General features: G+C 43.0%; 1 protein-coding gene across 3 annotated transcripts in view; it reads right to left on the bottom strand.

Annotated features, from left to right (window-relative positions):
* Positions 1-20684, bottom strand: part of TADA2A (transcriptional adaptor 2A) — a 60337-nt gene that overhangs the window by 6684 nt on the left and 32969 nt on the right. For 2 of the 3 annotated variants that reach the window (XM_033921837.1, XM_033921838.1), the window contains exons 8-13: positions 18773-18836; positions 14835-14878; positions 13036-13146; positions 12206-12277; positions 10066-10198; positions 6219-6256 (exon numbers count right to left, since the gene is read on the bottom strand). In XM_033921837.1, the coding sequence (XP_033777728.1) occupies positions 6219-6256; positions 10066-10198; positions 12206-12277; positions 13036-13146; positions 14835-14878; positions 18773-18836 (462 nt within the window). Of the gene's footprint in view, positions 1-1064; positions 1175-6218; positions 6257-10065; positions 10199-12205; positions 12278-13035; positions 13147-14834; positions 14879-18772; positions 18837-20684 lie in introns of those variants that run through there. The other variant, XM_033921839.1, reaches the window with a different exon arrangement.

Below are 20684 nucleotides of genomic sequence, written 5' to 3'. Positions count from 1 at the left end.
AAGGCCTGAAACAACTTATCTAACTTCTCTCCAAACAGGAAAGAGCCCCGAAAAGGAAATTTAAATGAGCTTAGCCTTAGACGCCACATCTGCCAACTAACCCCGAAGCTACAGAGTATGGTGAGAAGTCACTCCGAGAGCCATGGACTTGGCTGAATCCCACACCAGATCATACACTGCAGAGAGATAAGAAGCGCCAAGCTCAAGCTTAGCCACCTCCTGATCCACCAAGGACCAGTCATCCGACTCCCAGTCAAGGACCTGCTCAGACCACTATAAACAAGCCCGGATGACCAAACTGCCACAAATCGCCGCCTGGACCGCCATGGCAACCAAATCAAAACTTTGCTTAAGAGACTACAGAGGAGAAGCTTTGGGGCAGTCACGTGAGACTTGTGAGAACGTTGCCGTGTCCAGACACCCAGAAAGAAAAAAGTCTGAAGAGTGCCCACGAAGGTGAGGGGAAGGGAGGGAGGTGGCTAGACGAAGGGAAGAGATGCCCGGATGTTTAAGGGTTTTTTTTGCTGCCGGCAGGAGGCAGCAAGTGCGCGATCGTGAGGAGGACTGGGCAGGGAAGCAACAAAGCAGATATTTTAGTATGGGGACAAGGCCATTCACCATTCCAGAGGGCAGTGAATGGCCTCGTTCCCGTAGTGACCAGTTTCTTTTTCTCCCTGTTTCAGCAGGTTACCCGCGGAACAGTCACCGTGTCATTCTCTACTTTGACTGCACAGCCCACTTATACTACAGCCTTAAAAGTTAGAGTCTCAGTCTCCACCTGCTGGTAGAGGTGTGTTTTAACCAGGGCTTCGGAGTCGGAGACATTTTTGGGTACCTGGAATCGGAGTCGTGGGTACCAGAAACTGAGAAGTCAAAGGATTTATCTACCGACTCCACAGACCTGGTTATAACCCATCAGCTCTGTGCCGGTCTGAGATGAAGAAATGTCCTTATAAAACAAGCTCACTACCCACATTATTAGGCCGCCTAAACAGAGGTGCTCTGTTGTAAAATTGCCTCCAATCTGCATAAAGATTACAGACATAATGGTTAATAACTTTGTAAGTTAGACAGACAAGTTACTCATACCCAGTATGGCAATTCTTATGCTCTTCTAAAAGAGAAGTCCATAGGCCATTATTGAGATGGACTTGGGGAACTCCACTGCTTATTCCTAGGAAAAACAGCATAAAATCTTGTTTTACTACTTGGGATCTAGCTAGGTACTTGGGACCTGGGTTGGCCACTGTTGGAAACAATCCAGCCATTGTGACATCATTGATGAGGTTGGCTCTTAGGCATTGGTGGAATGAGGCATTATGAAATCACAATATCAGCTCTGGAATTTTGCTACTCTTTGGGTTTCTGCCAGATACTTAGGACCTGAGTTGGCCACTGTTGGAAACAGGATATTGGGCTTGATGGATCTTCGGTCTGCCCTAGTATGGCAATTCTTATGTTCTTAAAGTTAAGACCGCTATATGTAATTGGACAAATTTAGGTCTCATTCACTAGTCATTCCTCTAGATACAATATAGATAAATTCTGGCTATATAAATCAACATAATACGCCAAATTCAATAAAAAGAACTAAAACTACATGCACAATTATACAAACCGCTTTGCACCAATAATTGGAATCTTAATTATTGATGCTAATTAGTTTTAATTAAAATAAACACAGAGTCAAAGAAAGGGATACAGAGATGGTGTCATGGGTGGATTGGGGGCCGCGCATGATTATAGAATTAAGGAGGATTCATGCTTAACTTTAGGTGTGCGATTTTGTACGAGGTTATAGTTGGTGCAAATAGATGCACCTCTCAATGGAGGAGAGTAAACAGTGGAGTGCCACAGGGATCTGTACAGGGACCACTCTATTTAACTTATTTATAAATGATCTGGAAATATGAACTACGAATGAGGTGATTAAATTTGCAGATGACATGAAACTGTTCAAAGTTGTTAAAACGCATGTATATTGTGAAAAATTGCAGGCAGATCTTAGGAAATTGGAAGTCTAGGCGTCCAAGTGGCAGATGAAATTTAATGTGGACAAATGCAAAGTGATACACATTGGGAAGAATAACTCAAATCAGTTACCACATGTTAGGGTCCACCTTGGGGGTTAGCGCCCAAGAAAAGGATCTGGGTGTCACTGTAGACAATTCGATGAAACCTTCCACCCAATGTGGGGTGGCTGCCAAAAAAGCAAACAAGATGCTAGGAATCATTAAAAAAGGAATGTTTAAAAATAAGAGCGGCCAAGGTGATAAAGTGGATCGAACTCCTCTTGTATGAGGAAAGTCTAAAAAGGTTAGGGCTCTTCAGCCTGGAAAAGAGACGGTTGAGGAGAGATATGATTGAATTCTACAAAATTCTGAGTGGAGTAGAACGGGTACAAGTGGATTGATTTTTCACTCTTTCAAAAATTACAAAGGCATAGGGGACACTCGAAGTTACAGGGAAATACTTTTAAAACCAATAGGAGGAAATATTTTTTCACTCAGGGAATAGTTAAGCTCTGAAACGTGTTGCCAGAGGTTGTGGCAAGAGCAGATAGCGTAGCTGGTTTTAAGAAAGGTTTGGACAATTTCCTGGTGGAAAAGTCTATAGTCTGTTATTGAGAAAGACATGGGGGGAAGCCACTGCTTACCCTGGATCAGTAGCAAGGAATATTGCTATTCCTTGGGTTTTGGCCAGGTACTAGTGACCTGGTTTGGCCACCGTGAGAACAGGCTACTGGGCTTGATGGACCATTGGTTTGACCCAGTAAGGTTATTCTTATGTTCTTAAGCATCATTTATAGAATAGCATTCAGCGGTTTTATTTTGGTGCTTTTTTTTTCAGGCACCATATATAGAATCTAGTCCAATATAGCCACAATATATCTGTTGAGCACAGAAATGTAAACAAAAGCATTTATCTGGGCTACATCCAAAGCTGGCCATTTAAGTGCTTTTGAATATCTACCCCACAGCCATTTTTGAAACGTTTTCTTATTTATTCCTGAAGTTATGCCCCAAAATGGATCGAGCAGGATCCCTTCCACACAGGCAAATTCAGCATCTTATAAAAATGTTTTTGGACAACCCAGTTCATTTTGTTTGTATGATGAAGATATCTATTAAGCTCTGTACTGTACACCACAAGAATAAAGCTTAAAAAAAAAAATATCCCCAATAGTTAAAGAGAGAAAACAAATTCAAGTTGGGCTGCAGCTTAGATGCCATCAGTGAAAATCTTCCACTAGAAGCAGTGCCAAACCAAACCATTAAAAATGTTTGGAACAAGCCACTAGTCTGGTCAGATGTTCCAGCAGTCCACATCCATAAATCAGTACTGACTAGGATTACCAGATGTCTGGGAAAAAACGGACATGTTCTTTTTTTTTAGAGGACTGTCTGGGTGCCCGGATGGATTTCCAAAACTAGGCAGTTTGTCCGAGTTTTGGAAAGCCCCGAGCTCAAGGTCGCGTCTGGAGAGCCACCGAGCATGCACGGACGCAACAACATCATATGCATGCATGTGGCATCATCGCATTGCATATGCGCATGCTCAGAGGGCCTCCAGACAGGACCCAACTAGGAAAGAAGAGATGAGGTTTGTGTGGGTGGGGCTGGGGCAGGGGCTACCTGTCCTCTTCAAGTTTAATATATACAGTGGTGCCTCGCATAACGGACGCCTCGCACAGCGAACGCTGCGCACAACGAACTTTATGTCTTGATTCGTACAACGAACTTCGTTTCACACAACGAAGTCGCCCGAGCTGCATCCTTCCGCGCAGGCACTGCGCTTAACTGCCCTCTCTCCACCTGGCTCCCTCTTGCCCCCCCCGACTCCCCGACACGATCGGGGCAAGAGGGAGCCCAAGCCCTCTTGCCCCCCCGACTCCCCGACACGATCGGGGCAAGAGGGAGCTCAAGCCCTCTTGCCCCCCCGACTCCCCGACACGATCGGGGCAAGAGGGAGCCCAAGCCCTCTTGCCCCCCCCGACTCCCCGACACGATCGGGGCAAGAGGGAGCCCAAGCCCTCTTGACTCCCCGACTCCCCGACACGATCGGGGCAAGAGGGAGCTCAAGCCCTCTTGCCCCCCCGACTCCCCGACACGATCGGGGCAAGAGGGAGCCCAAGCCCTCTTGCCCCCCCGACTCCCCGACACGATCGGGCCAGGAGGGAGCCCAAGTCCTCCTGGCCACGGCGACCCCCTAACCCCACCCTGCACTACATTACGGGCAGGAGGGATCCCAGGCCCTCCTGCCCTCGACGCAAACCCCCCCTCCCCCCAACGACCGCCCCCCCCAAGAACCTCCGACCGCCCCCCAGCCGACCCGCGACCCCCCTGGCCGACCCCCACGACACCCCCAACCCCCTTCCCCGTACCTTTCTGTAGTTGGCCGGACAGACGGGAGCCAAACCCGCCTGTCCGGCAGGCAGTCAACGACGGAATGAGGCCGGATTGGCCCATCCGTCCCAAAGCTCCGCCTACTGGTGGGGCCTAAGGCGCCTGGGCCAATCAGAATAGGCCCGGGAGCCTTAGGTCCCTCCTGGGGGCGGGGCCTGAGGCACATGGGCCCAACCCGACCATGTGCCTCAGGCCCTGCCCCCAGGAGGGACCTAAGGCTCCCGGGCCTATTCTGATTGGCCCAGGCGCCTTAGGCCCCACCAGTAGGCGGAGCTTTGGGACGGATGGGCCAATCCGGCCTCATTCCGTCGTTGACTGCCTGCCGGACAGGCGGGTTTGGCTCCCGTCTGTCCGGCCAACTACAGAAAGGTACGGGGAAGGGGGTTGGGGGTGTCGTGGGGGTCGGCCAGGGGGGTCGCGGGTCGGCTGGGGGGGCGGTCGGAGGTTCTTGGGGGGGGCGGTCGTTGGGGGGAGGGGGGGTTTGCGTCGAGGGCAGGAGGGCCTGGGATCCCTCCTGCCCGTAATGTAGTGCAGGGTGGGGTTAGGGGGTCGCCGTGGCCAGGAGGACTTGGGCTCCCTCCTGGCCCGATATTGTCGGGGAGTTGGGGAATTGGCGGGGCAAGAGGGCTTGGGCTCCCTCTTGCCCCGATCGTGTCGGGGAGTCGGGGGGGCAAGAGGGCTTGGGCTCCCTCTTGCCCCGATCGTGTCGGGGAGTCGGGGGGGCAAGAGGGCTTGGGCTCCCTCTTGCCCCGATCGTGTCGGGGAGTCGGGGGGCAAGAGGGCTTGGGCTCCCTCTTGCCCCGATCGTGTCGGGGAGTCGGGGGGGGGGGGCAAGAGGGCTTGGGCTCCCTCTTGCCCCGATCGTGTCGGGGAGTCGGGGGGGCAAGAGGGCTTGGGCTCCCTCTTGCCCCGATCGTGTCGGGGAGTCGGGGGGCAAGAGGGCTTGGGCTCCCTCTTGCCCCGATCGTGTCGGGGAGTCGGGGGGGCAAGAGGGCTTGAGCTCCCTCTTGCCCCGATCGTGTCGGGGGTGCCAGGGACCACACGGAGTCACCCACCGTACCACCCGATTCGGGTAAGCGCAGGTATCGGTGGGTGGCTTATTTGCGGGGGGGTGCCTTATTTTACATTTTTTTCTAAAAAGGGGGGGCTGTCTTATTTGATGGCCCTGCCTTATCATCGGGGAAACACGGTAGAAAAAAAAAAAAAATGAACAGTTAAGTCCCAGTTTTTGCCGCTGAGACTCTGCCCTCTCTCACTGTAAAATTAGACTCTACTTAGTCTGTCTTTAAATTTAAAAAATGTGTGTTGTTTTAAAAAACAATTATGTTTTTAGATGTATCTAAATAAAAATAATAACCAAAAATTTATCTTTTTTTATGTCATCTTAGCATATTTTATGCTGCAGAACGAATTTTTTTTTTTTACATGTATTCTTATGGGAAAACGCGTTTCACATAACGAACGTTTCGCATAACAAACTTGCTCCTGGAACCAATTAAGTTCGTTGTGTGAGGCACCACTGTATTTGATTAATAGCTTATCATTTTTACTAAGCAATGTATAATATAAAATGGTAAAAACAAAATTTAATACAATATACAAAAACCGAGGACTGACAAACAAGAAACGAAAGGGCAAGGAGTTGAGCTTCAAGTCAATAAAGTCAAGCAAAGAAGGGAAGGGAAAAAAAACCAAAAGGGGGGGGGGGGATTTCCTTTCTGGATAACATATATCTATAGAGAAACCATTTCCTGGTACATTGAGTAATTCAGAGGATGTGCCACAGCCATCTTTCTTCAAAATGGAAATTACCTGATGCGAAAAATATTGCTGGATTGAGGCCAGAATCGCTGTGAAGAGGGAAAACACAAATTAGTATGACTTTTATAAACTTTTGTTAATGCACCAGGTACTAGTTTTCCCCACTTTTAAATAGTCAAGTTCATATAAATTAATGAAACTTTAAGTACGGTTCTATGTGCATCAGTACAAGAAAATTTAGTATCACATGGGGAAGGTGTTTCTGGGATTCAGGTGTGGCAAAACTGAAAGTTGCTTCTAGAAACTTCTCTGTCTATGGCAAACTAAAAATAAAACTGTTTCTCCACTGGATATTGATGTGCGTTTCTTTTGTTAAAAAGACAAGTATTTCATTAAGAAGTTAAAATAACTGTGGAGGAGAGTGTGGCATAGTGGTTAGAGCAGCAGTCTCAAACTCAAACCCTTTGCAGGGCCCCATTTTGGATTTGTAGGTACTTGGAGGGCCGCAAAAAAATAGTTAACGTCTTATTAAAGAAATGACAACTTTGCATAAGATAAAACTCATTATAGTTTATAAATCTTTCCTTAATGGCTTCTGATAATTTCAGCTATACACAGCTGAAAGCAGTGCAACATGCAGAAAGTGAAGTTTAGATAGTTTTTCACTTTCTGCATGTTGCACTGCTTTCAGCTGTGTATAGCTGAAATTATCAGAAGCAATTAAGGAAAGATTTATAAACCATAAAGAGTTTTACCTCATGCAAAATTGTGATTTAGATTCTAAAGCACAGGTGTCAAAGTCGGTCCTCGAGGGCCGCAATCCAGTCGGGTTTTCAGGATTTCCCCAATGAATATGCATGAGATCTATGTGCATGCACTGCTTTCAATGCATATTCATTGGGGAAATCCTGAAAACCCGACTGGATTGCGGCCCTCGAGGAGGGACTTTGACACCCCTGTTCTAAAGTATCAACTGCAAGAGACAAGATTTTAGTGTAGTCCTCTAGGCTTTTTTGTAGAGGGGAGAATCAATATCCGACTTGTGCCTGGAAAACTTGTGCCTCAAGTGTCCGGTGGTCGTGTCCACAACCGCCTTCAGCTCTCACCTCCTCCAGCACCGGAAACAACGGCTATCTTACATCAAGTAATCACTGCCGGGAGAGGTGCTGAATTTTACAAGAGCTCACAAGATTACGTACACCTGCACAAGCTGTACTGCCTCCAGTGGTTACCTTACGTTCTGGAATGTTGCCCACCTCACTGCTGTAACCTCATGCAAGCGCTTTCCTGCGTCTGTACACAATTGTCCTCTCCACTTCACCTCACAATCGCGTACAGACGCAGGAAAGCGTTTGCGTGAGGTTACAGCAGTGGGGCGGGCAACGTTCCAGAACAATGGTAACATACCGAGGGCCTCACAATAGTGCCTGGCGGGCCGCGAGTTTGAGACCACTGGGTTAGAGCTACAGCATCAGCCGGTGCTGGCGCCTCTCCTCCCTAGTGTGCTGCGGCACACCTGAAATCTCAAGAGGCACACAGTTTGTGATACACTGCTGTAGACCAACAGTGATTCAAAGAGGTATTTCCTCATCTTTGGGAAGTTCAGCTCCTTTAAGATGGTGCTGCATGTTGGCAGACCGATGCTCTTAGGTACACTAGCTTTCAGCTGGCATTTTTCCAAACTCAATGCAAGCTCCATTATTTAATTTGGACAATAACGAACTGCTTTGCATGCTTTACATCTCATTATTTTTTGCCTTAATCTAATATGCATTACAGTAAAACACACGATTTTGCCATTTAACATGTGTTAACAGAATAAGACAAAATGTTTGCCCCTTAATGTACGTAACTACCTTCCTTAGTGGCTACCCAATGATTTTTATGTATTACCAGATTATATTTCTATACATAGCTGTGCTTGTCCGTCAGCCCGTCTTTATTACCTCACAAGCCTGAAGAAGCAGGGACTCTGCTGTGTGTGTCTGTAAAACACTACATCTGGCAGTTCTCTACAAGGAGGGTTATTAATACAAGCATTTTTGCACATATAAAAACACTTCTTACAAAGACAGAAGTGCATACGTGCTTGGGCAGAGCACAGGCAGAGTTGTATTTTGTAAAATATGCATGTAAATCATATGTAAACATTTACGTCTCCACTCTGGCAGGTGAAAAATGTCTGCAGCTCCTTTCTAGCTATGATTTCTGCAGCTCTGCTGTGCCTTTATAAAAACAGATGCCTTCCTGTTCTGAGTTTTGTTATAAAGTTCTTAGGTGTGTTTGTGCACTTTCACACTTTCTGAAAACACACACAAATGGCATATGCTGCATTCTGAAAATGCTGAAAGCCCTTTAAATCCACAAAGAAGCCAATGGCTCCAGTTCAGAGTGATATTTCTAGGGCAGCAATTTTTCTTACCTCTTAAATTCTTCCACTGAGTAAAACAATCGTTCCAGTACACAGCAAACAAGCTGCCTCTGGGGAAGTATCAATGTCAGCCTCCTCCTGCCTATGCCACAGCTGTATTAAACTTACACAAAGGATCTATTAACTGAATTCTTTCTGTAGTGCTTTAGTGAAATGTGATCTAGAGAGATGAACACTGTAATAAGACAAACATCATCTCTTCATTCTGTATCATGAGCCCTTAAATGTAAGTGCTATTTGCATGCTCAGATTATAGAATACTAGCAACTGAGCATAAGGGCTAGGTATCTACTTAGATTGCAAATGCAAGAGGATATGGGCATTTCCCCCAATTTACGCACTCATGTTATAGAATATCATTTATAGGCCAAAATGCCACATTTAGGCATGTCAATTTACACTTGCCGTACACATGGTGTGAGTGTGTTTAAATGTTGGTGAATAAATGCCAGCTTATACTTGTATTCTATAATGGAACCTGGGTGCCCAGATGCCATTATAGAATTTGCACTTCGCACATAGGGCTCCTTTTACAAAGGTGCGTTAGGGCCTTAACGTGCTAAAATGCTGTGCGCGCTAGCCACTACCGCCTCCTCTTGAGCAGGCGGTAGTTTTTCAGGTAGTGCGTGCTAATCCGGTGCGTGCACTAAAAACGCTAGCTCACCTCTGTAAAAGGAGCCCATAGTGTCCAAAATTTTGCTGCAGAACTTTTAGTATATTTTTACAGAATTCTCTATGGATAACTGATCAAAGTCTGAACACAAATACAACACATACAAACTTATAGAACTTATTTATCTATATAAATTTAATCTGTGCATTTTTAGCAATCTGACTTCAAATACAATGGATCACTGAATATCCATATAAAAGTTATCTATATACAGTAAGGTTATCCAAATAAAATTTATCCAAAACAGGTCACATATGAATAATGATCTTATGGTTTTTTAATTCTGACTGTAAATAGCCTTGGACTGATAAATATATGAAAAAGCAGTTTATAAAAATATCTTAAAATTAAACTAAATTAAAATCATCTCTGTAGTCAACAGACTGGTGGTTCCACTCTATATAGTAAAAATATCAGATATCTGAGAGCTGGAGAGTCTCAACATCTATAGTGGGACCACTATCAATGAATGGAAAGGATTTGGGCTTGGATGGGATTCCCCAGTGCTTATATCTGCATTTTTCATTAGATACAGCTATTTTTGCACAAACTTACATTTTTACCCTAGAAAACGCACCGTTCCAAAATTTGGTAAGAAATTGTTTGAAAGCAGATCTGTGCAGTTTCTACTTTACAGAGTGGTGAATCTTTAAAACCTAAAATCCAAATGCTAATTTATTTGCACAAGCAAAATACTTGTCCTCTGGTATGTTTTTTACAATCCCTCCTCACCATATTTACTGGGCTTAAGTTTAGGTGGGGTATAAGTTTTTAAATAAATAAATAAAACATACATGGCAGCTTGTCGGTTCAGCCACTGTTGGCAGGCGCTGCTGTCCTGAATGTACTGGAGCACCTCAGCGAGCATGGTGCGCTTCAGTCGTTCCTCCTCCCGCGATTTCTTCAGGCGGTCATATATCCTAGCACCTGAATTCAACACACAGATAAGCTGTTCTTGTTTGTAAATGCTGAAACAATCTAATCAGTAAAGTTATAACATTTTCCTTACTGAAATGATTTTGCCAGATGCTAATTCTAAACATTTATTAGAAAAAGGAGAAATCAGGTTCTTATCTAATAATTTTCTCTTTCTTTTTGTCCCTCCAGACTGGCACAGAACAGACAGGTTTATGCTCCTCTGCCAGCAGGAAGAGACTGAGACTGGGGCGAAGGTTGTGTGGAGACGGGCACGACTTAGCCCAGTGTTCTTCAACTGCGGTCCACAAAAATAATTATTTTATTTACGCGGGTCCATAGATGTCAAAAGGTTGAAGAACACTGATCTAGTGTATCGCAAACTGTGTATCATGAGATGCTGGCGAGGAAAGAGGCCGGCTGACTGCTTACAGAATGTGCGTTTTGCACCTCTCCTCCTTCCGTACCCCTCAGGCCCCACCGGGAGTAATAGGAGGTGCAGGGCTGCGGCTGGAGGACATCCGCGCATGCGTGTGACATCATCGTATTGACGACCGCACATTTCCAGGTGTCCTCCAGCTGCAGCTCTGAGATAAGTATGCCACAACTTTAAAAGTTTACAACACACTGGTGTAAGGATTGTTAGTGGGCCCCCACAACGTATGCTTGGTGGGGTTATATTAGAGGCGCCCTTACAAACGCCAGGTCCCAGGTTCAGTTCCCTCACAGAAGATTCACCAGGAGTAGAATCCAATAAGAAACACAGCCAGAGGTGATTGCATAAAGAATATATTATAGAAATAGGCTTACAGAAAAGCAATATTCATAGGCATTACAATTAAGCATTACAATTAAGTAGAGAGCAAAGCAGTTTCCCTACCTTACAGAGTTCAGAGGCAAAGAGACAGAGAGTCTGAAGTTCTAAGGAAAGCCAGAGAGAGAGAGAGAGAGAAAGGGGGATGGGGTGATGGTCTAAGTTTCGGGTTCCATAGATAAAGAGAAGGATAGACAGAGAAAGAGATAGCTCAAGAGAAACAAGAGAGGACCAGAGTGCCAAGAGCCAAGAGTGGGGTGTGATGCTGCGAGGGGGCTTTTATAGTTTGGAAACTTATTCTAAAAACCAGAATCTATTGAGCTTTAACAGAACTTAAACATGCTAGACAGGAGAAGAATAGGCTGAAGTCATATGTAATTTCCAGTATGTCTCTGACAATAGTTTCTGATTAACTTTAGTTATCTGCGCACCTGGACCCATTGTCCTAAGCACCCTCTTAATCAGACATTAACACCTTTTAGCTAATCATGATTTAATCAGGGCTACTTAAAACAGTCTCCCTGCCCTCAGGGTCTATCTGCATTCACATGCCAGAGTCAGATTGATATAATTTCCCATAGGCCTTCGCTGAAATTAGTTATGCCAACTGAAAATGCTGAATCTAGCAATAGCTATGCTAACAACTGGTTTAATCAGTTAAAACTACAAGTTCCATTTTCCCCATTAGGGCTGTTTATTGGGGTTTTTTTTGGCATTGTTCCCTCTTCACCGAGCAGGAGTCCTCCACCTAGTCCGGCCATTTGGGAGTGCTGTTTCACTATCACATTTTCAATAGAAAGGGACAGGCAACCTCTGCGGAACTCCAGGGAATCTGCCTGTCCCTAGCTATTAAAAAAAAACCCCAATACTGAAGCACCACCTCTCACTGGGAGCAATGTAGTTGGAGGACACCTGCTCATCTTAGAGGGAACCAGAAGCCCAAAATACATATAAAGAAGAGCCTCTTTAACTGGCTTCCTTTCTCAACCATTTTCCTCCTTCTGTACCTTCCTCCCAACAAAGACACAAAATTGGACACTCTGCTATTGGTAGGATAAGAACTAAAGACACTGAATAGGACCAGTTCAATAAAAATCTAATGCAGCCATGCCACTGCTCTAATTACTCTTTTGTCCTTAATCCCAGTACATACACTCAGCACCTCGGGAGAGGTACAAAGGAGGCTTTTTCTTGGCTTCACTTACTGCAGAAAGTCTTGATTCCTGCTGCCCTGTATTCCTGCAGACGCTCGATTTCCCTTCGCAATTCAAATTCCACTGTTTTCACAAAAGGACAAAGAACAGAAAATTCAGTCAGACTAGCTGTGTAAAGACAGGAAATTAGTCCATGTAAGATCAATAGCTATACTGAGAAACACCAAGTTCTCATTTCTCTGGGAAGGACTTTCTCCCTTGCAATTTCAAATGAATCTTTGGAAAAACTGAAGGATTTTAAGTGGATTTCTCAAAACGTCCAACTCTATAGAATAACCTCTATTATATCATATCTTATCCCTCTGAAGAATGCAGCCTGACATGTGGCTGAACAACATTCTGAAATATCCCTTCTGTTGTAGGACCTCCAAGATTTCAAACTTTGGTTGCATTATTTGATTTCATGAATTAAAAAATGAATAAATAACCTATAGAGTTCTTCTACTCACTTTTATTCTTCATATCAGAAAGCCATGGACATACGTAATCTTTAACATTGGTGGCCCTTGATTTCAAGTTACCTAACACTAGGTCAGTGATGACTACATTGCCAATCAGATTTCCATGACATCCAGCATAACTGGAACTCCACCACATGCAAATTTGTCTCATGCATATTTATCTAGCTATTTTGACAATCCAACTGGTTGAGAGTTCCTCAATATGGGTTTAGAAACTACTGGACTATCAGGACTATCATATCAAAACTACTAAATATCACAAAGCCATTTCTCTCTCCCACACACATATATGCCTGAATTATTCCACAAAACCAACCAAGGAAAAGAGAAATTAAAAAATGGTAAAACTGAAGTTCTTACATGCATAGCTTTCAATGAACTTGTCATGTTGAATAGGTCCTAAAATTCTGGCAAAGCGCCTCATTGCTTCATACAGGTCCTGGACCTCTTTAGGATATCTCCTCTCTAGAACTGGAATAGAAGAAACACAAGCAAAACTTGATATTGAAAAAGGTGTTGCTATCAACATCCACAGAAAAACTGCTCAGGACTCAGCGCCAATAATGTAAGCAGATATGAATTTATACCAAACGAAAACAAAAATGTTCTTTAAGGCCAGCGTATAATTATAGGTTCATACATATAGGTTTGATTGGGTATCATGTCTAATAAAAACTTAATTCTTTTTCTCATTGAGCTAAAGACTCTCTTCATAATATATTTTACAGCACTACATACATCTAGCAGCAACACAGAAATAATTAGTAGAAGAAGCAGTAATACATACAGGTCTCCATTTACTAATGAATAGCATATGATAGTGGTTTAATTGTACATTATCAGCTATAAAGCCTATTGTATAAAATGGGCTTTGAAGCTTATAAAACTGCACCATTATATTTGTGCACAGGCTGTACAACACAGTAAAAAAAAAAAAAAAAAAAAAAAGTCCAATAAGCATTACCGTATATACTCAAATATAAACCAAGATTTTTGGGCCCAAAAATGAGGGTCTCTTGTGTCAGCACCCATTCGCTTCCCTCCTAGACCTGTTGCAGGCCTCCACTGGGCCTGCCATAAAACCTGGTGGACCAGGAGAGGAGGGGTCCTTCCTGCATCCTGTCCCATTTGACGCTAACAACTCTCACCTCCCTCCCACCTCCCCGATTAGTAAAATGCATACATTTAAAATCTCTCGTGGTCCAGCGGTGAACTGGGACAGGAGCAATCTTCCTATGCTCCTACCCCATGCAGAGCTGCTATCTGTATGGCTGCCACAAGTTCCCACGGTCTCGTGAGGTTGTACGAGAACTCGCTCCTGCCCCGGTTCACTGCTGGACCACCAGGAATTTTAAAAGGTACACTGCTTACTAATCAGGGAGGCGGGCTGAAGGTGAAAGTTGTTAAGAGTCAGCCAGGACAGGAGGCAGAAGGGATCAATCCTGTCCTGGCCCACTGCTGGCCCACCAGGGCTTATGGGAGGTCTGCAAGGCATCAGGAGAGAGGGGGAACAGGGTGCAGAGCCTGGTAGGGAGGGTGAGCGGTTGGGTGCAGACCCTGGCAGAGCAAGGCACTTGAATATAAACCCCCAATTTATATTCAAATCAACCTTTTTATCTTTTGGGGGGGGAAAAAAGTTACCTTGGTTTATATTTGAGTAAATACAGTAAACAAAACGTTAACATACAAATGGCAAGTTAACTTCATTGTGAATGCTTCAATTCTAGTGTCTGAATCTAGTATATTACACCAGACCACTGGATCTAGGAGGCTGATTGTTTGGTAATGGCTATGTTGCTTTTGGTCACTGTTTGGATCTAGTGATTGGGAAGAGTGCAGGGTGTAAATTAAAAAAAGGGTTCTGGCAAGCTTAGCTAGCCAGAAGGGTGGGATACAATGGAGAAAGATAACAAAAGTTGTCCTGGATAAGAAGAGATCTCTGGCAGTGAGGACTGGAATAGCTGTTAGATGAGATGGGCCAATTAGTCTTTTTATGCTATCAACCTATTTTTTTTTCTAGTGCATTTGAAAAGATTGTATGTTATTTTAGCTTGTAAACCACTTTGATGCTTTTTGAACAGCAGTCTAGCCAATGAGAAGGCAGACACTCTTGAATATCTGCTTTTTCTAAGGGCAGAGAACACTCTGTTTATACTTACTCTGAAATTTCCGGAGGTTAATTAGCCCGTGGTCTTTTATAATTCTAAGAGAAAAGTAAATACAGTGATGGACAGAGCAATTGAGCAATATCTTTTATGTTAATGTTGTTTGTTAAAATACAAGTTAATTTGCTATGCACATATGTATGAAGATAGAACTCTGGAATTCTTATTTATGTTTCTTATGATTTTTTTCACAAAAGAAACACTTTTCATGCTGGTCAGCATACCTGTTCCAGGACCTAGTGAAACCAGAGCAGAAAGAATGGGGCTTTAAAGGCAGCTTTGAGCCAAATAGCACAACTCATATTTTTAAAATTTTGTTTGTTTGTTTTGGAAAATAGATAGTTTTATTATTTGTTTTATAAATTTTGTGAACTGCTCTGTTATTCTGTTATTATATAAGAAAGGGTGGTATCCTATATAATAAAACCCTAAGGGTTTCGTGTTCCCTGCCACCGTGGTGTGTGATCCGTGGCCGTATTCCATTTTAGAACCTGGCGGCAGGGAACACTCTGGCCACTCCCCTCCTCTCGCCCTCACTCACCAACCGCTGCTGCTGGAGGAAAACACTAAAGGTACAAAATATTAATCACCTTACAATAACTTTATTACAATTGCCTACATAAACATGTGCAAGCACCTATATTTAAAAGTGAATGTTACATTACAAACCACTGGTTATGAAGAAATATTAATAACAATCTGTAAGTAACTGTGGGTATTGGGTTGGGGGTTTACAAATTATGTTTACTACTTGAAAGTATGAGAGTTAATTTTGTTTGTATTACAAGAGCTTCTAGTGAGCAGAGTGTTTGGAGCTGTTAATAGCCACGTGCTTTGTGCTGTGGTGTATGGCCAACTCTTGAAACGTTGGTGGACAATATTTCATGTGTGAACTGAATTCTAACAACACAAGGATTGCTTGAACACAACCTCAGTGCAATATAAAGAGAACCTCAGCTTAAAAGAATTTGAAAAGCATTTCAGCCTGAATGGACTGCCACCACATAGAAGATTATAACATTCAAGAATTCAATTTTCCTACTCCAAATTTTAAGAAATATGTGGTTGTAGTAAAGGTTGTTTGCATGGCTTAAAGTTTGTAATGTTCTTATGCTCTTATCATATACTTTAAATATAGATGCTAGCACATGCTATGTAGGCAATTGTTTGTTTTTTTAAAAAATTCTTTATTCATTTTATAATTCACAAGTGTACAGTAAATATCAAACAATTAGAATACAATATCACTTGAAAATCTACCATATCATACAACAAAAAGATAACCCCCACCCCTTCCACTTTCATATACAACAAAAAATCTACCACATGAATATAATATCTTATCATTCATATATATTATTCATAGAAATCCAACCCCCCACCCTGATCCACATGTAAGAATTAAAATTGGGAAAAGTGTAAATTATTCATTATAATAATTTAAAAATGGCCCTCACACATCCTTAAATTTATTATAGTAACCTTTTTGAACTGCCAACGCTCTTTCCATTTTAAACACATGACATACTGAATTCCACCAGAAGCAATAATTCAACCTTGTACAATCTTTCCAGTTATACGTTATTTGTTGAATGGCAACTCCTGTCAATATCATCAAAAGCTTATTATTATTAGCTGATATTTGAGGCTTAGCTCTCATCAGCATGCCAAATAAAATTGCGTCGTAAGATAATGCTACATAATTTTCCATTAAATGATTTATTTGATCCCAAATAGAGATCCAAAAATTTTTAATGAATGGACAATAAAACAACAAGTGATCTAAAGTTCCAGCATCAAGGTTGCAATGCCAACATCTATTAGACCTAGAGCAATCCAATTTTTGTAAACAAACAGGGGTCCAGAGTGCTCTATGCAACAGGAAAAACCATGTTTGCCTCATAGAAGCCGACACTGTACCCTTCAACCTCCAGGACCAAATACGTAGCCACTGAGATGCTTAATTTGATGCTTAATCTCAATGCTCCAAATATGTAGGCAATTGTAATAAAGTTATTGTAAGGTGATTATTGATATTTTGTACCATAGTGTATTATAGAGTTATGTGCAAGATAAGAATTTATTGAAGCTTGAAAGTATTAGGAACAAGACAGCTTGATTGTAAACCTGGGTAGTAAATGAGAAAGCTGAATCACACATTCTCACGCTTCATATACATCAGAGATATCCTAAAAACCTGAGTGGCTGGTGGTAGGGCTGAATTTAGAGAGGTGTGGGAAAGAGGAACATAGCAGTTACAGTACAGTGGAGCTGCTGTGTTCCACTCTACTCCAATCTGACAGGACATAGTAACAAAGTATAGGCAGTACCCGTTTTACGAACATCCGACTTACGTTGGACTCATACTTATGAATGGGGGGTCCTGTTCTACCTTCAGGTGTCCCAATGTGCCCCTATCCCTCCCTCCCAACATGCCCCTCTCTGCATTCTTGCCCCAAGTACATGCCTCCCTCCGGCGGGTATTTACCTTCTTCTGGCCGGCTCCCTCCTCCTTCCAGCCGCAGTCATTTCTCTGCACAAAGCTGCGGGCGGCGGCTCCTATGCGTGTCATGTGGCTGAGCTGGAAGCCTTCCCTCTGACGTCAGAGAGAAGGCTTCTGGCTCAGCTGTGGGATGCATGTAGGAGCCACCTGGAAGGAGGAGGGAGCTGGCCAGAAGAAGGTAAACACCCGCTGAAGGGAGGGAGAGAGAGGGGCGCATTGGAACTTGGGAGGGAGGAAGCACCAACTTCAGACAAATGATGGAAGGAAGGAGGGAGGGGGCATGAACCACAGAATGGAAGAATGAAGGGAGTGAGAGAAAGAAAGAGATGCTGAGGTGGGGGAGGGAATAGAAAGGGAAAATTGGGTGTCTGAGTGAGAGGGAAAGAGATGGTGCACATTGGGAGATGAAGAAAGAGGAGAATTGTTGGGCATAAGAGGGAGAGAGAGTTATTGGACATGGTGGTGGGAGAGGAGTGAGGTAGAGATGAGAGGGAGTAATGTTGGATGTTGTGGTGGACAGGGAACAGTGGGATGGATGGAAAGGAATGTAAGAGGAGCCTCAAGGAGGTGGAGAAGGTGGGAAGACTACTAGGATCTGAATTACACACAAATTCAACTTAAGAACGGTTTAAAAAAATGGAGCCCGTTTTTAACCCGGAGACTGCCTGTAACATAGTAAATGATGGCAGATAAAGACCAGAAATCAGTCTGTCTAGTCACATTCATTATCAATTCATGATTAAACCAACAATGAATGTGATATAAATTACTTGATCATGATCTTTCTTTGGCACTTCTGGGACTTAGATTTTTAGAAGTCTGCCTGGCACTGTCCTTGGGTTCCAATTATGGGAGTGGTTGTCAAAGCCCACTATAGCCTATCCAAATCTATCTTGTCATTTGCGGAACACAGACCTTAAAAGTCTGTCCAGCACTGTCCTCACATTTCAGTTACTAGAGTTTTGGTCAAAGCCCCCTCCAATCCTGAATGGGATTGCCATATATGGGACACAGACCATACAAGCCGCCTGACACAGGCTTTAGTTCTTCACAGCTGGATTTGCCATCTAAGCACCATTCAACACATCAACACACATGCAACCATTTCAGTTTTGGTTCTGAAGACAAATCAACTCTGCTGTATAGTTTAAGAAACAGCTGAAATCCATTTTTTGTGTCAAAGTTTTTGAAATTTGATATGATTTTAATGTATTTCAGTTAGTAATGATTGTCTAGTATAAGGTATATGAAACTATGGTGTGTGCAGCTACTGTAACCTGCCTAGACTTGTGGGATAGTGCAGGATCTAAATTTTTTAAATAAATAATCAGTGCTACTTGCCGTAGTTTTAGGATAAAACAAAAGAAACCAAATACATAAAATCACGTGCATCTAAATGGGCATACATCTCTTTGCTAGGTAAACTTACTTCTTCCTCCTCTGTCTCTCTTTTAATCTGGAGAGGTAAATATCTACCACTGCAATCTTCAAGGCTGTAAGAGAGAAGTGAAATACCAACAGATCTAGCGCATGAGGGGACAGCAGATACTAGGTAGAGCTTAATTTTAGTCATGATTCACTAGCATTCCACACTATGTTGTTGACCATTTTACGTTTGTAGATCCTAGACGCTCACTATGAAATTTTACTTTGCTTTCTTTTCCTTCTGTAAAAAGTTGTTCACATAAAAGATATTTTCATAGATTAGTGTCTTTTCAGGCTGCGACATGGGATAAGGAATTTAGTACTTTGACAGTCAATTCCATTTCATACCAACATTTTAGGAAATTGATTAAGACTTTTCTGTTTAAAAAATTGACAGTTTGATTGTACAGTATTCCTTTTATTGTTAACCGCATTGAACTGCAAGGTTTTGTGGTATATAAATAATCTTCTCTGCTCTATTTTGTCGATTCCTTTCAAAATACTGAAAGGAATCGACAAAATAGAGCAGAGAAGATTATTTACAATGTCCAATTTGACACGGACAAGAGGACATGAAATGAAGCTAAGGGGGGGACAAGTTCAGGACTAATATCAGGAAGTTCTGCTTCACACAGAGAGTGGTGGACATCTGGAATACTCTCCCAGGGGAGATTATTGCGGAATCGACAGTCCTAGGCTTCAAAAGCAAACTAGATGCATATCTCCTTGAGAGAGACATATAAAGATATGGTTGGCTATAAAATAAGCCAGGTGTATACCTGGCAGGGCCTCCGCGTGTGCGGATCGCCGGACTTGATGGACCGAAGGTCTGATCCGGAGATGGCGCTTCTTATGTTCTTATAAATAAACTTTTATGTTTACGTTTAGTGGGATTTTGGGGCTCTCTGCCTGGGTACCAGCATTAATGTAAATGTCTTATTTATAATAAGAATACTGATTAATTCATACCACATTTTCTGCCCAACCCAATTTAATACTTCCAAACCAGACAGAGGGGCATTTTCGATAGGATATCCAAATCGGAGTTTTGACGTTTTGCATTAGACTCACAAAAATCCAGTACCAAACATGCCTATTTTCAAAACTGCAAAACATCTATCTTGTTTTGTTTTGTTTTTTAATGGATATATTTGTTGTCAATGCATCTATCTTTTTGAACTATTTTTGAAAACACACACATCCAAATGAAAAACGCATAGAACAAGCCTTTGGGATGTAGGCGGAGCCAGCATTTGTACTAGACTGACCACAGACATCTCAGCAGAGCAGTGGGGCACTATAGGAGGCAATGTAGTGAACATAACATAACATAAAAGGTACATATCTGATCATATCTCCCTTATGGTATATGGTGAGCCCTCCAAAACTCACCCAAAACCTACTGGATCCAACTGTACACCACACCAATAGCCCTTATGCCTGCAGGTGATACCTCACACGTAGGATTTGGGTGGAGTTTGGAAGGCTCACAGATCCCACCATAAATGTAGTGGTTAGAGTAGAGTATGGGTCTGAGTTCACATCTCTATGGTTAACTACACTGCCCACCAGGCTACTCCAGGAACCTGCTTGCTGCTCTACTAGGACGAGCCCTAACATCTGAAGCTGTCATACAGGCAGCTATGTACTGTTTCATTTACATCTTTGAGAGGTGGGAGGGAATCATGCTTACATCTCTCCAGTGGTCATCTGATCATTTAGAGCACCCTTTTGGCACAGGTCTGGCCCCAGATGTCTAACTTGTGACATGGACGTATTCTTAAAGGTTCGATTATGGCAGAAAAACATCCATGTCATAAGCTCGCCCTAGTTCAGTTCACATTACACCTCTAACACTTCCCTCTGAAATTTAGATGAACTATGGATCAAAAGCACAGATATCCGTCTAGAACAGT

Source organism: Geotrypetes seraphini, chromosome 15 (assembly GCF_902459505.1).
Source record: "Geotrypetes seraphini chromosome 15, aGeoSer1.1, whole genome shotgun sequence".
Taxonomy (NCBI): domain Eukaryota; kingdom Metazoa; phylum Chordata; class Amphibia; order Gymnophiona; family Dermophiidae; genus Geotrypetes; species Geotrypetes seraphini.
Note: the sequence above shows the minus strand (reverse complement) of the source record. Positions and strands in the feature narration are given on the sequence as shown.